Here is a 27,807-nt window from a genome sequence, read left to right as displayed (position 1 = left end):
GTCGCTTGCGACGAAGGGCTCGACGAGTGAATTAACCCGCAGACACAACTCGCTGAGTTTCTCGCCGGATCTTCTCAGTGGGTCGCGTTTTCAATCCGGTGGTAGATTCTGCGAAGCACGGCTCTTTCTAGGGTTCGTGTTAGCAACATCGTCAGGTTTGAACCCCGTGAGCTTACCTACCAGTTAAGGTTACGCTGAAATAGCCTTTCAAGGCCATCCGCTTAGGTAGGGGAAAAAATGGATGAGAAATTTACAACCCTTCCTAGCTCTTGTAGCTTAGAGACCGCCTGTAATGCCATATAAGATCGAGCGTGGTCGTGATCGAGAGGATGACTGATTAATTAAAACTCGCTGAAGACTCGCAAGCTTCTCCGTAATTGTGCCCAGTTCCATCAAGGTCTAATCAACATGATAATCGCTTACGATACTTAATCAAAAAGATAAATGTTATTCAAAATTCCTTTGCCTCTTGTTAAGCAACGTAGGTAAGGCACACCATAACGCGTACGTCGCAGGTAATCGTTCAGTTCATGCGGCACTCATTTTCACCAAGATTTCTTTTTTTTACCTTGCCAGTTTGACGCAAATTGATCAATATTGTTTTGATACTAATGTTGGTAACTGCTGCTAACTCAGTGGTAGATTGAGTACCTATTCGTCGTTGTTGACTTTAGTTTCGGGTGACCACAGGGTTCATTCGTATTCTATAGACGAAAATTTCCATATTGGAAGTGTTCAAACCCATTTATTGTATATACGAGTCGTGCGTTCGTTTGTAATGTTCACTCCATACATGTCATTAATGTTGTGAGTAGTTTGTGCGGAATGCTTTAGCAACGAGTGAACGAACGGGTCTTCAATAAATACTCATATTTTCACCGTTTCCATATTGATGTAACGAATGAACAAAACATTAATCAATAAACAAATTAATGAATTTGAAATTACAATTCCATATTTTTAAAATAAATTTCAAATTAATCAAATTCGATCTATTAATTATAATATGTAAAGTTATATGAATCACAATTGATTCATTCAAATTATTTGATTTTGAATTTATTGTCAGCCCTAAATGAATTACGTTTCAAATGACCTGTATTGTAAAATTGCTACTTCATATATACTATACATACTATACAACCTACTATTAAATATTATATTTGCAATACATTTAGTAGGCGGCGGCATTTAGTAGATAATGGGAATTTAAGAGAGCATGGTTATGAATTTTCACAGAATCAACAGATGTATGTATTGTGTCATGGTTTATACGTTTCGATCTAGATGTTACAATGAGAGCTGCTATTTGAAAACATCACTGCGGTTGATTTCTCATATCAGACAATCGTGATCATTATTGGATGTACTACAATTTGATTTTGATGCACTATATTTTTTGCATTTCGAAGAAATAAGCTAGCTGATTACAGATAACTTTTTTTACATTACAGATACATTTTTAACCTTTAATATTCTTAATCAAATATGTTTGACCCATTGACCTTTGTTATCAAATTTTTTTATTAAGAACTGGTAACATTGATAAAAAGACCACCATGTCACCGTATTTTTTTTAAAGCTCGGCTCCACTTTCTTTGTGCCAGCGATGATGTCAAAACCTTGAAAATTACCATTTTAAATTAATATACATAATAATAATTAAAAAAAGACTTTAAAATAGTTTGAGATCTTTTTCTAATACTCTTGTATACCATAAAGGTTTCATGGTTGTTATTACTGCGTACAATGTACCTAAAGTACATATTATACTTACATACATTACTACACCGCGTTTTACATGTTATGTATGTTTTGAACATTACTTAATATGTAAAAATGCGATGCAGAAAAATAATTGAAAGGTATTGATTATAAAAGCAATTGTAATGAAAAAAAAAAAACTACAGCGTCAACATAACTTTATTGTGAAACAAAAATGAGCAAAGTTTTAAAAGATAATTCTAGTACAACTTATATTTGTAGAGTGCTATTTAATTAGGGCACGGAAATTTGAGTAAAAAGCTGAGTTAACATTTTATTGATATTTTATTTACATTAATCACTAAATCACGTAATGATCGTTTATTTATTAGGAACATTTGATTGTGTTCAATTAAAGCATGTTTTTTTTTTAGTTTACACCAATATACCACGTGAAAATTTAAATTATTGGTAGGAAACAGAAATAAAAACATTTAGTTTGAAGGTGGTCGGACCTGTTGTGAGTCCACACGGGTAGGTACCACCAACCTGCCTATTTCTGCCGTGAAGCTGTAATGCGTTTCGGTTCGAAGGGTGGGGCAGCCGTTGTAACTATACTGAGACCTTAGAACTTATATCTCAAGGTGGGTGGCGCATTTACGTTGTAGATGTCTATGGGCTCCAGTAATCACTTAACACCAGGTGGGCTGTGAGCTCGTCCACACATAAAAGCAATAAATAAAAATGTTTTTTTTTTCTTAAAGAAAACAACAAGAATGCTTAGTGTTGCTAGAGTTCACCACAATTTATATGAGACATTTAATTCTCAATATAAAATTTGGCTTCACTGTTCGTACACATAACTTTTCTATTCAGTTTGATAATTTCGAGGGTTGAATCGTTATTTGGTTTAAGCGACATTTTTTGCAAGTTTACAGAAGCGCCACTTAAAGTTTGAAAAAAAGATCGTAACAAAAAACTTCTTCAGCTATTTAAATGAGGGTAAACTTAATTGAAGTTGAATTAAAAGAATCAAATTGCCTTTACACTAATACTAATACTAAATAAAAAAGGCATATAACTACATACAAAGATTAATATGGCATATTAAGCTAAATATCTTGGGGTGGGATTCTTAATACGCGCCTTTGGAGGAGGCCTTTACCCAAACCAGGCTTTCTTGTTAATTTATAATTATTTTAATACACGTACTTATATTACTAACATAATTTTGAGCTAACTTGCTAACAAAAGTCATATTTGTTGTTTAATGTAATATTATAATCCACCTAAGATTGTAAAAAAAGAAATAAAAAGGCTTATTATTATATTATTATTATTATTAAGTTAAGCGCAATGTCATTTAAATCAAATAGGCTTTCAACTCTCGATTTATACTTTTTAACAGTGACGCTATACTTTTAAGGCTTCGTCAAACAGAACGCGTAATTAGCGCGCGTCAGAGCGCTACGCTATGACGCCGAGATGTGATGTACTACTGTGGTAACATACCGTCAAACAGAGCGCCAGCGCTATAGCGCTTATAGCGCTATAGCGCTGGCGCTAGTAGTAGTACATACATAGTACCACAGTAGTCCAACACATCTCGGCGTCGTAGGGCCGTCAGTTTAGCGCTCTGACGCGCGCTAATTACGCGTTCTGTTTGACGAAGGCTTTAAAATGTGTGTTCAAAACTTAATTTTAGTATTTGCGTAACCGTAACTGATTGCAAAAGTATTTCAAATAATGTTACATTTACGGAAAAAATCGATCAAAGTTTTACAGTTTTACACATTATACACGACCGTCCTAATACAAAATTATTAGTCATTTTAGGCATCAATCACATGAGATTTGAACTCATTACTTCAAGGGTAGCAACCGAAAGCTTGGCTTATTTTACGTTAAAACTAAATCCAAATAATTTTTCACGAGGTATAATTTGGATTACAGATCGACTATTTTATTGTAATGAAGCCACATATTATTAGAAATACAATATAATTATAATATTATTATCAAGTAGTATGAGTGCTAGTTTTATTATATATAGTAAATTATCAAAATTTATCATCAAAAATATGGATATATTGCTAAAATGTTACAGTGTGAACTCTAAATAAGTAACTATTGACATGTTTTACAAATCGATCGTGTAAGGATGTCGTTATTAAATTAGTATGTCCCCTTATTTAATTAGAGTATTCGCTCGCAAATAAGCAGCGGAAGTTTTTGATTATCCGGTGTCAAATCGGCCCATGGACATCACAACGTTTATCTGATCGTTAGAATACTATAATCAATTTCATTAGAACTGTCGATCGAGATGTAAAAAAAATTTGTAACAATAATAACACATTACAAATTGCACAAATACAGTTAGACAATTCCACTATACGCGATAAGTTTGAGTATACATGTAAGAGGTTTAGAAAAGTGTTTCTATTTATGTAAGGCAATCAATTTCATAATTTATTGCTTTCTTTGCACACATCACACTTGCAGGCGTAGCTTACAATTATTGAGGATGCAAATGGGGCATTCGACTGTTCCAACAAATCCTAGCAGATAACGATATAGGTACGACAAGTATTACTCCAAATAAACAAAACACAAAAAAAATAATGTATAATTAACTGTAGATTAATTGGTAAGAAAAAGTTATGAATTCAAATGTGTAAAAGCAATAAAAAAGCAATGCAAAAGGAAAATCAATAAATTTCAATGCAAAAGTACAAAATGGGTCAGTTAACCCGTTATGGTATGTTAAATAAAATATTGTTTTTATTTTATAGTTTCACCAGCGTCCACGTGGAATTTGATGAAACATTATAATATGATAATAATTTTAGAATATTCCTAAAATAGCTATGTAAATTACAAGATATAAATTATATCAGCTATCTGCCAGTGATAGTCCTGTCAAAATTAGTACAGCCCTTCCACAGATTAGCCGGAACAAACAGACAGACAAAAATTGTAAAAAATGTTATTTTGGGATATGTACCGTATACACATTCATATGCATATAGTAAAAAGCTGTTATTTTAATATTACAAACAGACACTTCAACTTTATATATTTGTATAGATTTCTTCAGTCATGTACGACATAACAGTCAAATACCCCATTGCTAGTTTAACTTTTTTTTTAAAGTAGCTATCAATTTATCTACTTATAATTATGTAATATTTTTTTTTTTTATATCTTATATTATATTAGGTATATAAATAATGTTGCTTTTAATATTTATGTTCAATAGCTTTGTACAAAATCGATTATCGAGTTATTTATTCGTTTATGACTTCTTCATTAGGCTCGCAAGTGTAAAATATTTAATAAAACGTATAGGACAATAATTTTATTAAAGTGTATCAAAATAAGTTTATCAATGTATTCGTTTTTTTTTTATATCAGTAATTTGTATAAATCATTTACACTTTAATTTTTATGACATAAACACATAAATGTAAATAAACTATTTACTTCTAATTTAAAATATGTAATCCTTAAAATTAATTCTCACTTTTGTCATACCGTATTTATTCATTGTTAGAATTTTCGTTTATAATTATTTACATTGTTTTTTTTTTTTTTTATATAATCCTTTATTATACATCAAGTGTATTTAACTGTGTCAATAGAATAAAATAATGCTTTACGAATATATTTTTATGCGGCAACAAATAAACTATTGTGTAAAATAAAACAGTGACCGTCTATTTTTTCTAAAATACAAAGTCTGATCATAAATCCTTTTGTCATACATAAAAAAAAAAAAACGTTTTGGCGGGAATGCTATTTATTTTACGATTATTATTTTTTAATAACAAAAGTGTGTAGCATTAGTATATGTATTTATGTGTATATAGACGATTGACTTTAATTAACTTAGCTCCATTTTTTAATATATTCCATTAAATATCCCTTTTTAATTCTGACATGCTATGAGAAATCATATGCACCACATCGGCATGATATTAAACTATACATTTTAATCTAAATACTGTTATATTTATTTAGGTGTAGTAAATGTATACAAGACAAAATTTATAGAAATATAATGTTTTTATTTATTTTTATTGCTATATTTTCTCACTATTCTCACTTTCTGTCAATTCTGATTTATATATTATATTATCTATTAATATAATATTGATTTAGAATAAATTTTATGTTATATATAGTTCATATATTTTGAAGTACTTAAGAATAAATTAAGTTGATTATGTCTATAAAATATATAGCTTTTCTTCTATTTTCAATATACAGGGTGTTTCAAAAAGAATAGATAATCCTGAAACACCTTATAGTAGAGCTATTTGGAAATCAAAATATTTTTTTTTTTTTTATTATATTATAATATTCTACATGGACTATACTAAGGAATATGCAGGAAATCGTATGAGTAGCTAGTGTAATTTTTTATAAAAGTTAATCTGAACTTAAATTTTAATCATGATATTTGTTTTTTTTTCTTTATTTTTAATTTGGGTACTACCTAGTTTTTTTTTATCTTTTTTTATTTTGTGTCCCCAATAGCTCTACTATGAGGTGTTTCAGGATTATCCATTCTTTCTGGGACACCCTGTATAGACACGTTATTATTTGATTTCTTTGTAGCATACAAAAGTACAAAAAAAAACTATAAAAAACAGTTCTCATATATAAGTTTGTTGGGCTGATTTCTGTTACAAATTTCATTTCAGTTTTCTTTATTATTATTAACTTCTTACGTCTTACGATTATTACAATAGTCACACAACACAAATATAAAAGTATCAAGATTAATAGCACGGCATCTCACTATTATATTATTGTTTGTCATTTACATAGAAGAGGAAATAGCATTATTATAAAATTTGAAAAATGCATTTTATTTTTAATATATTTTTGGTTCGTTTTACGTTGATCCCTACGCTGATTCAGTTTCCTCAGGAAAAGTATTTTTGTTTTTTTTTACGATAACCATTAGTTATATGCTACGATATATTAAAAACGTATACGTTCTAGTTACGGTAGGTGATCGCGAGACGGCGACACATCAGCCATACTTAAAAATAATGTCTTTACTATTTTGTTTAACACCAGACATGTGAAATACATCATCGAACGCTGCGCCTTAAAACAACACGTACTGTGAATGTTTTGAACGCACTTATATTAAATAGACGTACTTGAATGATTTAAATGTAAAGCGTCCTGTAAATGATCAAATTGTTTGTCAAATTATTTGACAGTATGCAGCTTTGTTTGACGCGTTTCTAAAACAGTCTACATGTTTGACGTCTTTGATGGAAATCTTGATTGACGGCGTGTTTGACAAACAAGTTTGAACGTGTATGAGGGTGTTTGTCAAACAAGATCTCAGTCGTTGCTCGACACGTTGATCTTGTTGCGGCGAGAAGAAAATCGAATTTACGGGCAAGTTTTAACAAACTTGTTTGATCGTTTAAGCTATTATTTGATAAAAACATAAAGTTGGACAAACAAACTGGTGGTAGGACCTCTTGTGAGTCCGCGCGTGTAGGTACTACCGCCCTGTCTATTTCTGCCGTGAAGCAGTAATGCGTTTCGGTTTGAAGGGTGGGGCAGCCGTTGTAATTATACTAAGACCTTAGAACTTATATCTCAAGGTGGGTGGCGCATTTACGTTGTAGATGTCTATGGGCTCCAGTAACCACTTAACACCAGGTGGGCTGTGAGCGCGACTACCGATCTAAGCAATAAAAATAAAATTTGATCGTTTACAGGGCGCTTCATGAAAGCTATTTGTAAATTTTGAAATATTACATCCACCGCGAATCACGCCGTTGGCCTTTGACACGTGTCACTTGTGTCATCTGTCAAACGGAACCCTTCACAGTTTGAAGAACCGACAAGAGAAGTGAGACCAGGCGGCCATGCAGACGTGGCAGGCTTCCCTGGTGGACCTGTGTTATATCTTCAGGTTGTAGTGCAGATTGTTGTGTATCGTGTCCGAATGTTCCGGGGTTCGACTATGGGCGAGGAGTGAAGCCACTATCGATTCTTGTTCTTTGAGCCTCTTCACCAAAGGCTCCCAGGAACCGTAGTTCAAGTCCATCAGCTGTATGGATTTCTTTATGATCTTGTGGGCTTCGAGACACCATTCCCTGGAAATTGTTTACGTAGACTCAATCGTTGTGAAAGGTTGGCCGTTATTAATCAAAATGATTTTGTAATTATATAGGGTGTTGTTTTTTCTTTCATCATTACTACATAAACTTAACTTAAAACTACGCAAAGGATTTTGATGCGGTTTTTTTAATAGATAGAGTGATTGAAGAGGAAGGTTTATATGTATAATAACATCCATTAAATAGTGGAGAAATACTGTTATTTTTGAGGTTTCTAATGTGATGTCGTCAATAATCAATAATAAAATTTCATGTTTCCGAAGCGAAGCGAGGGCGGGTCGCTAGTTTAACAATATTTTCATTTTACAGCTTTGTAAAATGAAAATATTGAACGAGTCCTGAAAATAATTTTCAGTTTTACTAATCATGTCAGATTGCCTCAATATAAAGCTTTTCTTGGTATGCATTGCATATGTATGCGTTTTTTTTGAAATTGATATTTAAGCGGTTACTTCTTACTTCAAGTATACATAAGTATTTACCTGTATTCAGGGCTCTGTGGTAAGTTGATGAGTCTCTCTAGCATCACGTCCGATAGTTTTCTTAGCTCATGCGCTACCTTTAGTACAAGACAAATTATTTTTTATAAAAATAGTGGATGTTATATTTATATTGATGTCGTCGTGGCCTAAAGGATAAGGCGCCCGGTAGTACGATCGTATCGGGCAATGCGACTATGTCAGTGTTCGAATCCCGCAGGCGGGTACCAATTTTTCTAATAAAATACGTACTTAACCAATGTTCACGATTGACTTCCACGGTGAAGGAGTGGCATAGTACAATAAAATATTAAAAGCAAAAAAATTGTAATATGCTTAATTACGGATGTTAGGGCTTCTTATGAGTCTGCACGAGTACCTACCACCAATCTGCCTATTTTTGCCGCAAAGCAGTATTGCGTTTCGGTTTAAATGGCGGGGTAGTGGTCGCGCTACAGAACTAAGATTAAGAGTTCATGTCTAAAAGTGGGTGACGGTATTTACGTTGTAGCTGTATATGGGCTCTGGTAACCGCTTAACACCAGGTGGACAGTGAGCTCGTCCACCAGTCTAAGCAACAAGAAAATTAGGTTAAAATGATATTTCTCAGTGACAAAAGATATTTTGGCATCCGACGCCATATTGAAAAATAAGCTTAGGCGTTAGGGTGAAATGTCCTTAGACGCGGGATGCATTCCATTGCTGGTTCACTGAAAACATGCAGCAATCTTGATTAATATAACACTTAACATCAAAACATCCGTGAGCTCTTAACCGACAGCTACATAAAATTATTGAGGCCGTCAGCGCAAAAGTTTAAGGTTTAAGTTTCATGAATTTAAAGTTGAGTAGACAAAAAAAAACAATACTCGCAAAAATAATATTTACAAATCCATCTGTTATCTATGAGCGAAACTATGGATAGGTCGGTCTTGCAACAAAATTATATTTTAAATAAATTGCAAGATAAATGAGACCGTCAGCGCAAAAGTGGCCTAACCCACAATTTTTCATATTCGCGCCTATAAATTGCAATTTATTTAAAACATAAACAAATTTTGATGCAAAACCCATAGTTTCACACATAGATAACAGATGGATTTGTAAATATTATTTTTGCGTGTATTGTTTTTGCCTACAAAGCAGTGTAAAAGTAAATTCAAATCTCGATATCTCCATGCGAACTATGGTAAGCTTAAGACACTTTTGCGCTGAGGGCCTCAAATATAAGCAAGATTATGAAAAATTGTGGGTTAGGCCACTTTTGCGCTGTCGGCCTCAATTGTGAATAAAAAGGAGCGTTCGTTTGCGATAGAACAGTACCTCCATAGATTATTTTTTTTTGGTCACGAGGAAATCGCCGGACTTCCGCCCTCCCTGGGGATGGAGGGCGGGGCATGTCAGAGTCGAACTGACTAAAGCCTCCTGTCGCTCAACAACCAACGTCCAGACCTCGCATGAGACAGAACTCATGAAAAGGCAAAGGGGGCAAAGTTAAGCGTTTAGTGCGGAGCACATCTCTCCCGTCACCCTCCCCCACCTTCATCGATAGGGAAAATAAAGACGATGTCTTACCTCAACGCTAAACGATCCGAATTGATATTCCAAACTCTGAATGTTTTGCTTGATCAGCTCGACGCTCCTACTGAACTCGCCTGTAAACGTTCACATACGATATTATTTCATTAAAACACAATATATTCATTGCGCGTCTAAAACTTTACGATTCAAAGTTCATTCGTTTAAATGTTGCTAGTTAATATTTACAGTCCGCTAGACTTCCCATCGCCTATATCAATCTGGTTACGTTCTACGTCTATGCTTTCCGAACTCGATTTCTCCTTTTCTTAGGTTGATGACGTCATTATACGACACAATGTATAGGCACCGACCTACCTTGTAACGTAGGACGGAAGTCTTATTCTCTTATATTGTAATAAGATATCCTCTACCTTTTAGTGGACAACAAGAATGCCTAACTGAAATAGTATAGTTGCATTCACATAGGCAGGGTTAATGTACGCCTGTCCTAACACCAGTACGAGTAGAAGTAGGGGGTAAGAAGTAAGTATAGGTAGGGAGAAGTAGACGGTAAGAATAAGTAAGTATAAGTAGGGAGAAGTAGGGGGTTAGATAAGAATTAAAGAAAAACAATTTAGATGAGTTAAGTGCATGCAGTAGCACCAACAAGATCTGGTTGCGCTCGCATTCCCAGAAATGCAAGATTCTAATGTATTCATCAGACGATACGAACAGATTAGAATCTTTGTAGCGGTCCCCTTACCAGGCTCGTCCAGACCGGGGTCCTTCGATCGCAACGCGTCCTTAACAATCCTTACCGGAATCAGCGTATATTCTGGCCAGTCTATCGGCGGCAGCCCGCAGGGACGTGTGGTGTCGATGCCAAACTTGCTGTTTCATTTTGTAAGCCGCATGAGCCTTCTCGAAACGTTCCTCAACTGTGGCCGCCCGTTCAGCTGTTTGATAAACGTAATAATATTGTTTTTCTTCTTTTTTTCTTAGGTCTTTTTTTTCCTACCTAAGCTGAGAGCCTTGAGAGGCTATTTCAGCGTAACCTTAACTAGTAGGTGAGCTCACGGGGCTCAAACTTGACGTTGTTGCTAACACGGACCCTGGCAAGAACCGTGCTTCGCAGAATCTACCACCGGATCGGAAACGCGACCCACTGAGAAGATCCGGCGAGAAACTCAGTGGGCTGTGGGTATTTTCTTAGATGGGTGGATGGACGGCCTACCCGGTATTAAATTGTAAATACCGCCACCCACCTTGAGACATAAGTTCTAAGGTCTCAGTATAGTTACAACGGCTGCCCCACCCATCAAACCGAAACGCATTACTGCTTCACAGCAGAAATAGGCGGGGTGGTGGTACCTACCCGTGCGGACTCACAAGAGGCCCTACCACCAGTGGTTGCGCTGGTTTAGAACTGTAAATTTTTGGTTTCGAAAAATAGCAACATTTAATTTGGTTTTGCAAATCATCTCCCATCCCTCTCCCGCACTTTACCTACGGACGCGTGCGAGCGAGATCGTGTAGCGACATCGAGTCGATAAGAAATGTAATGGCTGAACAACCGCGCGCGCGCTTCGTGTCTCTGTTGTTATATATTCGTAAATAAGTGAAATTGTTGGTGTTTCTCATCGCGTAGCGGTACACGAGCCTGCAGGAAGGACTACATAAGGTATTGTGCATCCTTCCTTTACCGCAGAACTGCCGCTTCTTATCGTTTCTTTCCGCGGTTTGTGTCCTTCATTTGCAACGACCAAACTAACTAATTCGTAGTTATCGCTTATTTTGCATCTGCAACCAATCTAAATACGATCTTTGGGAAGAGTATTTTACCATAGGCTATATACCCTTGGCATAGCTAATTTCCATGAGCGACAGTGACTTCTAACCATAAAGTGGACAGTATGAGCTTACAAGGGCATTATATAAAGGCAAGAAGAAAAAAAATTACGTTAACTTTTAATTTATTTTGATTTAATTTTATTGAAGTGAAACTTCTTTATCGGCGTTGGAAAAAAATTTACCGTCACATTTTTCGGTTACGCGTCACATTTTTCCGTTACGCGCCATCTTTTTTGTATTCATGTCTATGATAATAAAATCCTTTTGTTTAAACTTTATCTAATTTAACTTTTTTGTATTCATGTCTATGATAATAAAATCCTTTTGTTTAAACTTTATCTAATTTAACTTTATTTAACCAATTTCTAGAAAGTTCATTTTTCGAAAAATAAGGCCATAAAGAAGTTTCACTTCTTACGTGTGTACACTAGTACACGCACACATTTTTATTTTAAGCGTTAAAATGAAATAACTGTTTCATATTTAGTATAATTGTGATTTGAAAGTAGATGAAAGAGAAAAAAAAGCGATTTTTGCCTTTATATTTTTCTTTTATTTTATTTATCAACATATCAATGTTAAATGTGAATGTTAATCTGGATCTTTGTGCAAGGTTGATTTTATTATTATTATTTAATATTACTATAAAAAGAGACACAAGTATCCATCTGTAAGATTTAGCTTGAGAGTGAATGAGATAGAACATTTGGGAAGGTTACGTTTTTATAACGTGTGAATAGCATAGATGGTGTGTTTCGTTATACATTAAGCCATCCCGCTACATCGTTACCTTGATCCATCAAGTCTTCGGCTTTTTCTATAGCGGACAACGCTCGGTCTATTTGCAGTTCAGCGTGGCATTGCTGACACAGGGCTCTCTTCCCGCACCACAGGACCGGCCCTTTGCACGTCTGGCAAGCGTACGCGGTGAACAAAGACTGGAATAAAATGAAATGAAAAAGGAATTAGGGTGGGCCAAAATAAAAACTTAATTTTTTTTTCTTTAGGCACTACGAAAATATCGTCCAAGATGACCAAATAAAAAAGGTGGTAAAGTTTGAGCTCTTAGTATTCATATTTTCAGGTGCCGCATTTTGATTTTTGATTTCCCATTTAAATAACACGGGATAAAAAAAATTTCTTTGGAATTTTATTGTATCTCAGCGAATTATCGTGTAGTTATATATGTATATTAATACGTGAAGAAACGGGCCCTAAATAAAGAGATTGATTCAAAGGTATTGTGTTCTCAAGTTTGTTCTCTTCTTAGATGACTCTTTTTGCAACAGAAGGCATGATTACTCGTAACATTTTAAATTTTGGCATAGACCTGATATATTATATTTTATTTTTTTCATTTTGGCGCCATAATATATAATAATACGCATATAATAATACGAAAATTGCGCGGGCGGAGGAGTATGAAATTAACGACGCTCATAGAGAGAGGGAGGGCAGGCAGGGCAGAAATAGGCAGGTTGATTGTATCCTGGTGTACCTACCCGTGCGAGCCTCACAAGGAGCCCTACCACGAGTAATTACGCAAATTATTTTTTTACAGGCTGATTTTTATTACACCGTGTTGTCATTCCGTGGTCGTTCGCGAATATTTGTTAAGTACGTATTTCAATAGAAAATTTGGTACCTGTATGTGGGATTGGAACACCGACGCAGTCATATCGCTCGATACGAGCGCACAAGATATCTCATCCGTCACTACTACTTCACTGCCGTCGTACCACGGGTGGTGGCACATACCCAAGCAGGCTTCCATCACACTCCACCACCAGAAGAAAGTGTGCTAAAATCCTTCTTTCACTTACCTTTTTTTTTGCCTACCTAAGCTGAGAGCCTTGAGAGGCTATTTCAGCGTAACCTTGACTAGTAGGTGAGTTCACGGGGCTAACACGAACCCTAGCAAGAGCAGTGCTTCGCAGAATCTACCACCGGATCGAAAACGCGACCCACTGAGAAGATCCGGCGAGAAACTCAGTGGGCTGTGTCTGAGGGTTAATTTACTCGTCGTTCATCGCAAGCGACGGGTTCGACGAGAACGATGACCGGTGCTTGAGGTACATAGAAGCACCGTTAGTGGATCGGGAGGATCCGAGATGACGTGTTTTGGGCGACGTCGACTGCTTTCCATTCTGTCCGCACGATCGGGAATGTAGTTACCGGCGGCCACGATGAGAGTTGTTCTCGTGTCGTGCCGCTTTATCGAAGTGGTGGTACCTACCCATGCAGGCTTCTAACGCGCCCTACCACCAGAAGAGAGTGCACCAAAGATTACCACTTACCACAAAATCCTTCCGGTCAGTATCGAGGCAAGCGGTGCACATACAGTTGAACATGTACTGAGCTCTGAGTTGCGCTCGTCTCTGGGCGGTAGTCTCTCTGGAACGATGAGGACCGTAGCAGTTGAAGACTTCCGTGGCCACGGGCATCTCACGCGAACAACGAACTATCAGACGACTGTTGTAGAAACTGGAAACGTTAAATTTGTGTGTGTAATGCGTTTCGGTTTGAAAGGGTGGGGCAGCCGTTGTAATTATACTGAGACCTTAGAACTTATATCTCAAGGTGGGTGGCGCATTTACGTTGTAGATGTTTATGGGCTCCAGTAACCACTTAACACTAGGTGGACTGAGAGCTCGTTCACCCATCTAAGCAATAAAAAAATAAAAATAAAGTTTTATTCAAAAACCACGTTTTTTTATATTTATTGATTTCCCTTATATGTCTCTATACTGAAAACTGCGGGTAGGATGTTAGTAGTGGAAAAATATGTCTACCCTCTTCCTAGATCGCTTTTGAGTGGTATTAATCACAGAGTTTTAGTAGTGAAATTTTAAAACGACTCACGTATTTACAATGTTCGGGTCACACGAGTGATTCATCATGGCGGCCGACGGATAAATGGCGGTAGCGCGACGCACCTCTCGCTCAGATATCGTCCTACCGGCTGTAAGTAATATTTACATTGATACTTAATCAAATTTATTTTTTACATTTACAAATCATAATTTTTACACAGGATATCGCTGGATGCGGCCAACTCAGGATCTGTAATACGGCGGACCTTCAGGGAGGTCTGTAACCAGCTCTGGATCTCTGCGGCCAGATAACGACGCTAACACGAACTCGTGTGTTGTTTTTAATTTTTTTCATAGGAGTGTTACTTTGCGGCGATTATGATTGTTGGATACTAAACAGGGGCATAAGTACGTGAGTGCTGCCATCTACTTTGAAAGAAAGACTCAAAATTTTTGTTTGTCAAACTGGTTGTTCCAAAGGACAATGCCCATTTTCTATGGGCGTTTGGGCTCCTAAAAAAAGTTGTCGGGTCATGATGGTTTTAACTTAATTTGATAGACAAAGAAATATTGTTTCATATTCAGAAAACGATTTTTATATTCTTACCCAGGTTTAAGAGAAATCTGTTTTTTTCTGCAGCTAAAATTAAGTTGTGAACTATTTTCGTCGAAATCAATAATCGCTCTCATCATTATTTACAGTATTAAATAAGTTAGTTATTATTATTATTATATCCTGATAATAATAATAAAATGAAATAAAAATCCGGAAGCCGGCAACGATATTGTTGTTGTTGTTTTTAAATTCGCCAATAATTAGGCAAAGAGCGTAGCCTATACAGCCTAGTTTGTCGTAGTTATATTTTTTTAATGTCAATAAAAAGCCGGTGTATCACTTTTATTGCTTTTTGGGAATTTTCACGTCAACTCGATGAATAGCACATTGAGTGAGCGTGAATTTCCGCAGACCTTTTATCTTGGAAAAAAAACAAAACAGTCACTGCTATGTTAGCCACAGTTTTATTCCAATGCCTCAATAATCGTGAACAACGATTATTGACGTTTAATACACAAAACCAATTTATATATTATACATCACAATAAACTATTAAAAAAACATTAAAATAAAACTTCAAGTGACGCTTCACTCGGGTAGCTGCCAAAACTCTCTGATCATATTTAATAAGAATAGAGTAATGGTAGGCCATTGAGATTTTTACTAATGGAATCATTAATATCTAAAAATATTAAATAGTTCATGGTTTTAAGTAATAATTATTATTACAATAAATAAATATTTAATTTAACAAAAATAAACTAAAAAGTCTGTGAATTATAACCATTAGCTTTTTTTTTAATTGTTGTTCAAGTCACAGACAACTCTTTCGTTTGGCAGCATATAGGCTTACTATAAGGCTGTATGGGCTAAGCCCTTTGCCTATTGGCGAATTTAAAAACTATGGCACTCAGTTTTGGGATGTTATCAAATAAGTAATTTATTTTTTTGTAAAACAATTAGTCTAGTCAACAAGTTCAAAAACGTGTTAAATAGACATAAAGCTCCTAAAAATATGTACGATAGCTCATTGGATGCGGAATGATGTCTACAAAAATGTTTTTTAAGGGCTTATTAGCACATAAAAAATTGCGATTGTTATAAACAAAATAAGATTTAAAAAAAAAGGAATTTGGTTTTTCCTTAATAATTTCTAAAATAATGATATTTAAGGAATTTTGAAAAAAGATCCTGCACGAGGAGGAAATTTCCAATAAAAAAGTCCCAACTCCCGGAATTCTATCTCTATTATTTATTAAAAAAAATTAACGCTGAAAATAGCGCTCCGCGAGGTCGCTACGGCATAGGCGCGCCGTCTAAAAAGCCGGTATATCACCTAAAATATTTTTTTTATAGTATTAAATAACAATTTAAAAATTTGAATAAATTATGGTGTAATCTGAACACTTGAACGAAAAAAACCTAGGTGAAAAAAAAATTTTACATCGATTTTTCAAAAATTTACACCATTGTTAATTAACTAAATTTTTTCCAATCTCTGTTTTTATAAATTACGGTATAAAAGTTTCAATAATTCATCTATAAATTTTTCCCTTCGTGGAGCTCTTATCATTTAAGTACTTAATAAAGTAATGCCAAAAAGATTTTTTAAACTTTATTATTTTGATAATTATAATTTTTTTTAATTAACAAAAAAAAAAAAAATCTAAAAAATGTTATGAAAAATAGTTTTTTTCCGTAATATCTTAATATTGCTGTTTTTGCATCTACCATAGGTATTAATTAACATTTAAAAAAAAAAATTTTACGCTATTTGTTAAGAATTTGTTTATAAACAAATACACTATTTTGGGACTTTTAAAAAAAAAAAATTACCGTCTTATTGTATAGGTGAAATAAAGATTTAAAAAAAAAAAAAATCTTAAATAAATGTTTTAATTGTTTAAAATCGTTTTTTTCATATTTCAATTGTTTAAGAAATTATTTTTTTCTTAAAAATCATCATTGACTCTTTTCAGCGGATTAACAAGGAAATACATTTTTTTATAAATAATTTCATTGTTTATTAACTTAACAATTTGTTATAAAAAATTAATATTAATCGTTATATTTTTTTTTCGAAAACTACAAAAAATTACAAAAACAACCATACATAACAAAATATAGAAAAAAAAAATTGTGTTTTTTACAGCATTTTTAGATATTATATGATAATGAAATTACAGCCGTTACATAATTTGTCAAGCTTGTTATAACTTTTAAACTATAAGAGATACGGTAAAGGACACTCAGGTCATGTTTATAAAGGATTTATTTATCTTTAAAATAAATTCAAAATCGATCCTGTAACTATTGTTTATCAGTTATAAGCATTTGTTTATAAAAATTTAAGATTTTTTTGATATTTTTTGAAATTTCATTAGCTTATAATTTGTTGAATAATATAGATACAGCTACGGACACAAAAACTTTTTTGTTCTATGATAAAATATCTTTCTAATTACGTATAAATCATAGAAATATATAATTTTGTTTAAATAATATACTAGTTTTAATTTATACTTACCTCATTTACATTCTGCTATCGATCAGTTTTCATTTATTTATCAAATGCTTATAACAACTGATAAACAATAGTTACAGGATCGATTTTGAATTTATTTTAAAGATAAATAAATCCTTTATAAAAATGACCTGAGTGTCCTTTACCGTATCTCTTATAGTTTAAAAGTTATAACAATTTATAACTTGACAAATTATGTAACGGCTGTAATTTCATTATCATATAATATCTAAAAATGATGTAAAAAATACAAATTTTTTTTTTCTGTATTTTGTTATGTAATTGTAATTTGTTTTTGTAATTTTTTGTAGTTTTCGAAAAAAAATATAACGATTAATATTAATTTTTTATAACAAATTGTTAAGTTAATAAACAATGAAATTATTTATAAAAAAATGTATTTCTTTGTTAATCCGCTGAAAAGAGTCAATGATGATTTTTAAGAAAAAAATAATTTCTTAAACAATTGAAATATGAAAAAAACGATTTTAAACAATTAAAACATTTATTTAAGAAATTTTTTTTTTTTTAAATCTTTATTTCACCTATACAATAAGACGGTAAAAATTTTTTTTTAAAAAGTCCCAAAATAGTGTATTTGTTTATAAACAATTTCTTAACAAATAGCGTAAATTTTTTTTTTTAATGTTAATTAATACCTATGGTAGATGCAAAAACAGCAATATTAAGATATTACGGAAAAAAACTATTTTTCATAACATTTTTTAGAAATTAATTTTTTTGTTAATTAAAAAAAATTATAATTATCAAAATAATAAAGATTAAAAAATCTTTTTGGCATTACTTTATTAAGTACTTAAATGATAAGAGCTCCACGAAGCAAAAAATTTATAGATGAATTATTAAAACTTTTATACCGTAATTTATAAAAACAGAGATTGGAAAAAATTTAGTAAATTAACAATGGTGTAAATTTTTGAAAAATCGATGTAAAATTTTTTTTTCACCTAGTTTTTTTTCGTTCAAGTGTTCAGATTACACCATAATTTATTCAAATTTTTAAATTGTTATTTAATACTATAAAAAAAATATTTTAGGTGATATACCGGCTTTTTAGACAGCGCGCCTATGCCGTAGCAATCTCGCGGAGCGCTATTTTCAGCGTTAATTTTTTTTTATAAATAATAGAGATAGAATTCCGGGAGTTGGGACTTTTTTATTGGAAATTTCCTCCTCTTTCAGGATCTTTATTCAAAATTCCTTAAATATCATTATTTTAGAAATTATTAAGGAAAAACCAAATTCTTCTTTTTTTAAATCTTATTTTGTTTATAACAATCGCAATTTTTTATGTGCTAATAAGCCCTTAAAAAACATTTTTGTAGACATCATTCCGCATCCAATGAGCTATCGTACATATTTTTAGGAGCTTTATGTCTATTTAACACGTTTTTGAACTTGTTGACTAGACTAAATGCCAGGCTGAAAGAAATGTTGATACATAAACTAAACAACGTGAAAAAATAAGGCATAGTTTTTCAAGTACAAATAGTTTAGACATAAATTTGGCCCACTTTTGGGCATTGTCCTTTCAAACCTTAACAATAACCGAAAAGACACAAAGGTCTGTTAACATAAATATCCTAAAACCAGTAAAAACCGCGAATCTTTTTGTGCCCTTTTAAGAACCCACGAGAAAATTTAGAGTGGTGCTATTCTAGATCTTTCTATAATATATAAAAAAATCTAACCTTTCGCATCGTCCTCTTCGATAGTCGCCAGACTCAAAGCCGCGTGTCCGTTGCAGACCAGCTGCCCCAGGCTACGGAGTAACAGCGAAGCGGAGAACAGACGCAGCTGCGACTTGTTTAGCGTATACGGAATTTTATCGGGCAAATCATCGAAGAACGTCGTGAAATTCTCCAAGTAGAGAGTCAGCATTGTTGCGGTCTTGAAACACGAAACCAGAAGAGAGTATTACGTGCTGGTAGTGGTTAAGGAGAACCAGGGAACACAGAAAAGGCAGGTTAAAGATTGCGAATCATCAACTACGGTTTATTTTTATATAATAGACTAGCGACCCGCCCTCGCTTCGCTTCGGAAACTGTAATTTATTATTGATTTCTCCACTATTTAATGGATGTTATTATACATATAAACCTTCCTCTTTAATCACTCTATCTATTAAAAGAAACCGCATCAAAATCTGTTGCGTAGTTTTAAAGATTTAAGCATACATAGGGATATAGGGACAGAGAAAGCGATTTTGTTTTATACTATGTAGTGATACACGTAATAATGACGACAGATCTCTGAAATAGCATGCGATCGTAGAATGCCTCTTTAGCTCAAGGGGAAAGTTAACAAAACGGTCATTAGACTTGTCGTGCTGTATGGTTCTGAATGTTGGGCGACGAAAGTAAAGCATGAAAGGGGAGTACACGCGGCAGAGATGCGAATATTGAGATGGATGTGTAGTGACAAGAATGGACAAGATAAGGAATGAGTATATCAGAGGAAATGTGAAAGTAGCCCCCGTGATTGACAAATCAAAGAGCGGACGGTTAGCGTGGTATGGACGTGTGATGCGTAGAGAGAAGATGCATGTGACTAGGAGATGTATGGCAATGGTAGTGCAAGGTAGAGGGGGAAGAAGTCGACCCAAGAACACATGGATGGAGTGTGTGAATGACGATATAAGAGAGAGAAAGAAGTGAGTGTTGAGATGACGGCTCATAGAAGAGAATGCAATAGAAAAAAATCGCTTGAGATAAAAAAAAGAAGAAGAAGATACACGTAATGATGCTATAGATATACTCACGAGTGCATACTGTATGTAATCGGTGCTGTTCATTTTATCAAAATTCGTGACCAAATTGAACATCCTGTAGAAAGGGGGCGTGTCCCGTGTGTATATCTGAACGTTGTCGACGTTTGCGTAGCCATTGAAGAGATCGGATGCTGAAGTCGGTGTACGTGCCCCCAGTGGCAGCTGGGGGAAACCGGCGCTGACCGATACTAAGAGTACCCTGACGATAAAACCGAAACTTGAAATCTCTAAAGTCTAAGACAAATATATGTGGTATCACTGGTGGTAGGACCTATTGTGACTCCGCGCGGGTAGGTACCACCGCCCTGCCTATTTCTGCCGTGAAGCAATAATGCGTTTCAGTTTGAAGGGTGGGGCAGCTGTTGTAACTATACTTGAGACCTTAGAACTTATATCTCAAGGTGGGTGGCGCATTTACGTTGTAGATGTCTATGGGCTCCAGTGACCACTTAACACCAGGTGGGCTGTGAGCTCGTCCACCCATCTAAGCAATAAAAAAAAAATAAAAAAATATGTAACCTCTATGTGATTTATGACATCTTAAAAGAGGTTATAATAAGGTGACATAAATGGTATTTTGAAACATGAGAAGAAGAAACATTAGAAATATTAAAACATTTTTGAATATTGAAATAAGTATATGAAACATAAAAACTGATGAAGCAATAGTTTTAAATGTTGTTTCTCTTTATAGATCAACTCAATTTGTGCTATAGTTTTACTGGGCTAAACTTTATTTTATGGTCAATAAAATAATACATTATATATATTCACAGGGTGTTATCGTTGTTGCAAGGTATGACTGCGCGCCGCCCTTAGTTGTGTGAGTGACCGATCTGTATACGCGTCAGTGTAGGTTATATGTAGCTAATGTGGCTACTGACCAGTGACCCCTCTGTCGAGTACACACACCAACGAAAATGTGCATTTACGATTACAACTACAAATAAAGGCCACGCGCGCTCGTATTTTACAACAACTATAAGAGAACTATTCTCGGAACCGACACTATCCTAATTTACTTAGCTAAGCATCAATAGTTCTTCTAGAACATTCCGTGGGTGTGCGATATACAGTAGAGACTTTTACAACGTTACTTGAGAAAACACCCATGTTTTCATGAAGAATCACAATACACTCTGTATTTAATAAAATTATAACCCAATACTAAAATGTCTGATATTGATATGGTTTCAGTGTTGGTAGTTTATAGACAGAGCTAGACTTGAAAAATACTATTTCCCATCACAACAAAAGCTTTATATGGTTATATTTAAACTGAAAATGAAAATTTGTATGCAGAAACAAATACATTTTTTTTTGTTTTATTGCTTAGATGGGTGGACCAGCTCACAGCCCACCTGGTGTTAAGTGGTTACTGGAGCCCATGGACATCTACAACGTGAATGCGCCACACACCTTGAGATATCAATTCTAAGGTCTCAAGTATAGTTACGACTACCCCGCCCTTCAAACCGAAGCACATTACTGCTTCCCGGCAGAAATAAGCAGGGTGGTGGTAGGCCGTGTGGACTCTCAAGTAATCCTACCATCAGTAAATATACTATATACTAATATATTCATATTATAACTATAATATAAGTTAATTATTTACCTTAGAGCTAAATGTGCTATCCCTATAGTAGGGAACAAATCAAACTGGGCTCCGGGGCATTCCCAGCGATGGAACGTGTGCAAACCATGCTCTCTACAAGTTTCACTGCAGTAGCAGCTTCGAGAACATACACTGCAACTAAAGACATAGATTATAAAAGTTTTAGGGAGGCATTAAAATAAATTTTGAGAGTCCCCGCGGGTAGATCCACCACTCTGCCTATTTCTGCCGTGAAGCAGTAATGCGTTTCGGTTTGAAGGGTGGGGCAGCCGTTGTAACTATACTTGAGACCTCAGAAGTTATATCTCAAGGTGGGTGGCGCATTTACGTTGTAGATGTCTATGGGCTCCAGTAACCACTTAACAGCAGGTGGGCTGAGAGCTCGTCTACGTCATTTAAGCAAAAAAAAAAATTACGTGTTATTTTGCATATAATATGTTTATTTTTAAAAATTCAATGCAAGTCACCTATAAATATTTAGTTAGTTCTGGCAATCTTGGATTCTAATTTGTGAGGGTTTTCCAATACCGTTGAACAATAAGAGTGCTACCCACTTGGTTGTTCGGATTGTTAATTACCCTGGTCTCCTAAGTTGTTTGGAACCAAGGAGAGACCAAAGAAAAAGAGTTATATATTGTACAGTTAACTGTATTTTGTACAGTTCAAGTACAAGCTACATTCTACATGACAATAGATTAAGAAAAAACAGACATTTTAGTTCTTTCCTTTTTTATTGACATTGTAGTCAAGCACACATACGACTATGGATATCAGTGCTTTTTTTATTGCCCTAACAGACAGACGAGCACACGGCCCAGCTGATTGTAAGTGGTTATTGTCGCTCATGGACATCAGCAACGCCAGGGGCACAGCCAAATCGCTGCCTACCGCTATATTTGTATCAGCCAGTATTATTGTCAATTTTACAAAGCAAATTGAATGAATATGAACACACTAGATACAAAACTATATAATTGACAATAGTCAATAAACGTCAGGTGAGATGTGGAGCTGCATTTAATTGTGAGAGTACCTGCCTACTCTCTATATCAGCAAACCAGAGGCAGAGCCGTGCTACTGCCTACTGCTAGTGGTGTAGACTTTACTCATATTTAGAACCACTGCTTTCGCTGCTCACACAATTCTAGATAGCTTGGGTAACGTATACGGCATTTGGCTCTTGTTTGTTTTGGAGAGCTTGAGTATGTCATGTCAAATGATGTAGAGCAGAAAACAGTGTGCTTAGTGACAGTTTTTTAACGTTCTGGATCGCGTAAAAGTTAACTCAAATTTGCATGGAGTTGGAACAGCGCCCTTAGCGGCAAATGAAGGAGAGAACTAAAGACACAGAGCAGCATAGGTTCTGTCCTGGGTGGGGCTAGGACGTTCGGGCTAAATTGCAAGAGGTTCGTTTAGTGGATGGATTCTGCAGTCCCACTTGTCTCAGGCCGAAATCTCGTGAGTAAGCACAACCCTAGCCCCAAAATAAAAGCACTAACAAATACTCACGGAACAGTATTGATGTCAGTTCGACAGCATGTTTCGCAGACTAAGCGCCCTCCTTCATTCGGCAACGTGACACAAGCGTACGGCTCCTCTGAGAATATGACATCACCTCGTTTTGTCGCTTTCTTGGTTACGACGTGTCGACCAGCTGCTTTGCTGCGTCTGAAAGATGAGAAATAAAGACAAATAAAAATTGCCTTAAAAAGTGACAAATACATTATATGTACTGGTGGTAGGACCTCTTGTGAGTCCGCACGGGTAGGTACCGCCGCCCCGCCTATTTCTGCCGTGAAGCAGTAATGTGTTTCAGTTTGAAGGGTGGGGCAGCCGTTCTAACTATACTGAGACCTTAGAACTTATATCTCAAGGTGTGTGGCGCATTTACGTTGTAGATGTCTATGGGTTCCAGTAACCACTTAACACCAGGTGGGCTGTGAGCCCGTCCACACATCTAGGCAATAAATAAAAAAAATGTAAACACACAAATTGATTAAGGCATTATCATGTGGCACGGTGCGTGGGGTGAAAAGTAATGATTTTCTTTTTATCTCTTTAGAATTCTAATTCTGCAAGTCTAACAGTCTTTGTAAAGAATATGTATACATTTCCACAACTGAAGAGTGTGTAGTTTATAGCCTTCTTGAATTTCCAACTTACAGCATGAAATTCTTATGCTTTCAATCAGATATACTATAGAACCTACTTCAATTGTAAAGCGTTGGAGGCAGAAACAAACTCCTCGTTCTCTCCCATGTAGAAATCAGGTATCTCATCTTCTTCAGAACGGTCAACATCTTTCACAACCTCCAGTTTCTTTTCCAAATCACAAAGATGGCGATCAAACTCACCTGAATCATATCAATGACAAATTTACACTTGCAGATATAAGGTCAATAAGCTAGAATAATAATCCTTAACCTTAAAAATCATCAGCCAATAATGTTATCAAATTTCTAGTCTTAATTTATATGATAAACTCTATATTTTTGGTCAAATTTATTTAGCAATTCTATTACTAAATTTTTTATACTGAAGTCAAGATATACTCCAATGTTATAGGTATCTAAACTAAGTAACAATACAGACTCAACAAATGGTTTGTTGTATTTAAATATTCCTATTTAAATTATCATTTAATCGATACTGTTTTGGGTTACAATGAAATGGTGTACTTGAACGTAGAAAAGCAAATATATTAACAAGAAGTTAAGTTCAATGTTAAAATGCAGATATATCAGTCCATCTGTCTTCAACAATTACTTTGAAATCTAATATTAAATTCAATTGTTTTGAGTATTCTTTTTTTATTCCATATCCTTAATTCCCCCATAAAAAAGAAATATTAAAATATATTTCACACATCACAGTGGAGTATCACACAATTTATTACTTATGGGTGTTTTTTGACTGAGGGGTATTTTTTAAGCCCCTCACATTCTTACAAATTTTTAGTGATGACTAGAATTGAAAAAACTATTCAAAACATTATTCATTACACACCTTTATGGGACATGGAGAGTTTTAGTGTAGCTGCATGTTGTTTTGCTTCAATCAATGCTTCTCGTGCAGCAACTGTTCTGCACAACTCTATAAGACAATCAGCTCTTCGGAGCAGGAGCTTGTGACGTAACTCTGACGGGTAGCCATTGGATATCGCCAGTTTAATGTCTGACAAGCAGTCCTGATGACAATGTATATAGTATACAGTAATTTTTTGATAAAAATAGCTACTGTAGCAATTTTGCAATATTTATTCGCAAGAGCACCAAAACAAAAGTCGCATAGCAATAAACGTTTTTGATAAAAAGAGTCGAATTTTTTATGTTTTTGGAACAGCAGAGTGCAATATTACAGCTTTGACAGCGAGTCAATACAATTACCTCATTTCGTTTCAATCGCAACAGTGCAGCTGATCTGTTAGCAAGTGCAAGAGGATACATTGGGCCTGTTTGGTTGGCATATGTGACACTTTTCGAATAGTAACTGTAACTTGCTTCAATATTGTTAGATCGGAACTTGTCATTTCCTTTTTGTCTCCATAGTAATGCTATTTCATCACATTTTGTAGCTGTGTCAGATTCACTTCTTTTTTTTGCATATGTCGCTTTCATTTGGTTTAACCATTGAAGGAGAATTTGCCTGAAAATAAAACATTTGTATGCCATAAATCAGTAATACTTGCAACATAAGTAATTTAATTTTACTGAGGCTTCAAAATTTAATTTTACAGATTATGTCTAAGGCTCTCTGGTTAGTAACCAATTATGAAATACATTAAAACTGGGTCATAGTAAAAAAAGAAATTTGAGCTACTTCTAAATTCTCAACATAGTACTTAGTGGCTCATTTTTATTATTGTTATATTTTCATTATGGAAATGATTTATGAGTATATGTTAAGTAGGTATTTCATTAAAATAATATTTTACAAGTACAGATGCATCTTTCGATACGAATGCACCAGGCATCTTATTCTTTAGCTTACGACGTTGACTTATCAATAATGGGTACATCAAATCAAATATGATGAAGGTGGTAGATTTAAGCTGTTTGATGGTACTTCAAGACTCCCCATTACATCCTCTATCAGAAGAGACGATAAGCTTATTTAGTTATTATTCTATAATAATTTTTAACTTAATTGAACTTCAATTTGTGCGGTTTTTAATTATTACCAATGTTAAACAAAAAATAAGCCAATTAAATGCTGTCAGAGGTTATCTATAAATTATCCACACGCATTCAATCCACAAACATAAGCTCACCGAATTCCCTCGTTTTTGTAAAAATAGTTCATTGTATCTATTTCCGAATCGCCAGTCCTGTCTATTTTTTTTTCCTCCGAAGAAATAAGTAAGAGCAGTATTTCCCATTGTTTCGAACAATTTTCGGGTAGACTAAGACTACTCATATTGCTATGTTTACTACTCAGGCACTCGTTTTTATACTATTTATCTTCTTACATACAAACAATTACTTGAAAATTTTATTTTTGAAATTAAAAAACAAACTTAATAAAATACATAAAAGAATGAAGAATGACAACATGAATGAATGATGAATTCAGATGAATTCAATGAATGAACAATTGCGATTATAGATAATACACATTACACTTAATATATTATTACTAGAATTGCGATGTAGGCCTGATAGATATAATTCTAAATGATTAAGAGAACATTAATTATTATAAAATTTTGGTCAGATTATATTAAATTGACATTTAATTTTTTATCAGCTGTAGAATTTTATTTGGATTCGTCTATACAGGCAAAGAGGCAAAGTGTTTTTAGCCAAGGTCAAAGCTCTGCTGTTGTAAGAAAAGTAAATTGGAACATAGTTCAACGAAATAGAATATAGATTAATAGAAATAACCTCTTTTAAAATGGTGGGAATTTATTAAAATCTCACAGGGTTTTGCAGAAGAACCCTAGAAACCAAGTCCGCAATTTCGTTACATAGCTAAGCATATATATTATAGTTATTAAGTTTTCTTAATAACGCATTTAAACATTAAAAAGCCCTAAATTGACAATTAAGAAAAACTAACACTACTTGACACCTTGCAACCCCGCCAAAAAGCTTAAAATTGAATTAAATTTTATCAACGAGTTTTGTTCCATTCATTCATTATTATCTACATACTAGCTGACCCGGCAGACTTCGTAGTGCCTCAATCGATAAATAAAAGACCTAAACTTTTGTTTATGATAAACTTAAAACAAACAAAAGGAATCCGTCCGACGGGGGACATATCAAAGGAAAAACAAAATTGTTATTTTTATTTAATTCCGAACATTTTTATATTTATCTAACCTTTTAAACCTTCTCTGGACTTCAACAAATAATTCAAGACCAAAATTAGCCAAATCGGTCAAGCCGTTTTCATGTTATGTCGTGACAACGGAAAACGGGTTTCATTTTTATATATATAGATTAATACGCGAAGCATAAACTTTGTACCCCTTTTTACGTAAATTGCGCTTACGGAGGAGCATGAACCCACACTAGAGAATATAGAGTAGGAGTGTAGAATGTTAATATATTCTTGAATTATGCATAAAAATACATTAAATCAATTAAAAAAAACATTACACACAATACCGTGTATTTGACACACACACGCATGGATAATATTTATTTATTGTCAAACTTTTCTTATTGTTTAAAGTTTGTGCTCAAATTGACCATAGATTAATATTGCTTGTCTTTATTAATATTTGTCTTTGACAATAGAATCATAATAGTGTACAAACTTATAATTTCAATTGACTATAGTCGAATTTC

The 27,807-nt window shown here is 34.3% G+C and overlaps 1 protein-coding gene across 1 annotated transcript; it reads right to left on the bottom strand.

Moving 5' to 3' along the window:
• Positions 1–1,905: 1,905 nt before the first annotated feature.
• On the bottom strand, positions 1,906–26,574 carry LOC101746452 (SET and MYND domain-containing protein 4). The gene is made up of 15 exons (XM_038021696.2): positions 26,283–26,574; positions 25,399–25,657; positions 25,019–25,199; positions 24,222–24,366; positions 23,522–23,680; positions 22,013–22,150; positions 20,389–20,596; positions 19,319–19,517; positions 14,576–14,675; positions 14,011–14,197; positions 12,504–12,651; positions 10,681–10,818; positions 9,917–9,996; positions 8,345–8,421; positions 1,906–7,838 (listed from the first exon to the last, which is right to left on the bottom strand). The coding sequence occupies exons 1-15, from the start codon at positions 26,426–26,428 to the stop codon at positions 7,643–7,645; spliced, it is 2,361 nt and encodes a 786-aa protein (XP_037877624.1). The 5' UTR covers positions 26,429–26,574; the 3' UTR covers positions 1,906–7,642.
• Positions 26,575–27,807: the final 1,233 nt, after the last annotated feature.

The sequence above is a fragment of the Bombyx mori genome, chromosome 1 (assembly GCF_030269925.1).
Source record: "Bombyx mori chromosome 1, ASM3026992v2".
NCBI lineage: Eukaryota > Metazoa > Arthropoda > Insecta > Lepidoptera > Bombycidae > Bombyx > Bombyx mori.
The sequence above is the reverse complement of the archived record's forward strand: the minus strand, read 5'-3'. Positions and strand labels throughout refer to the sequence as shown.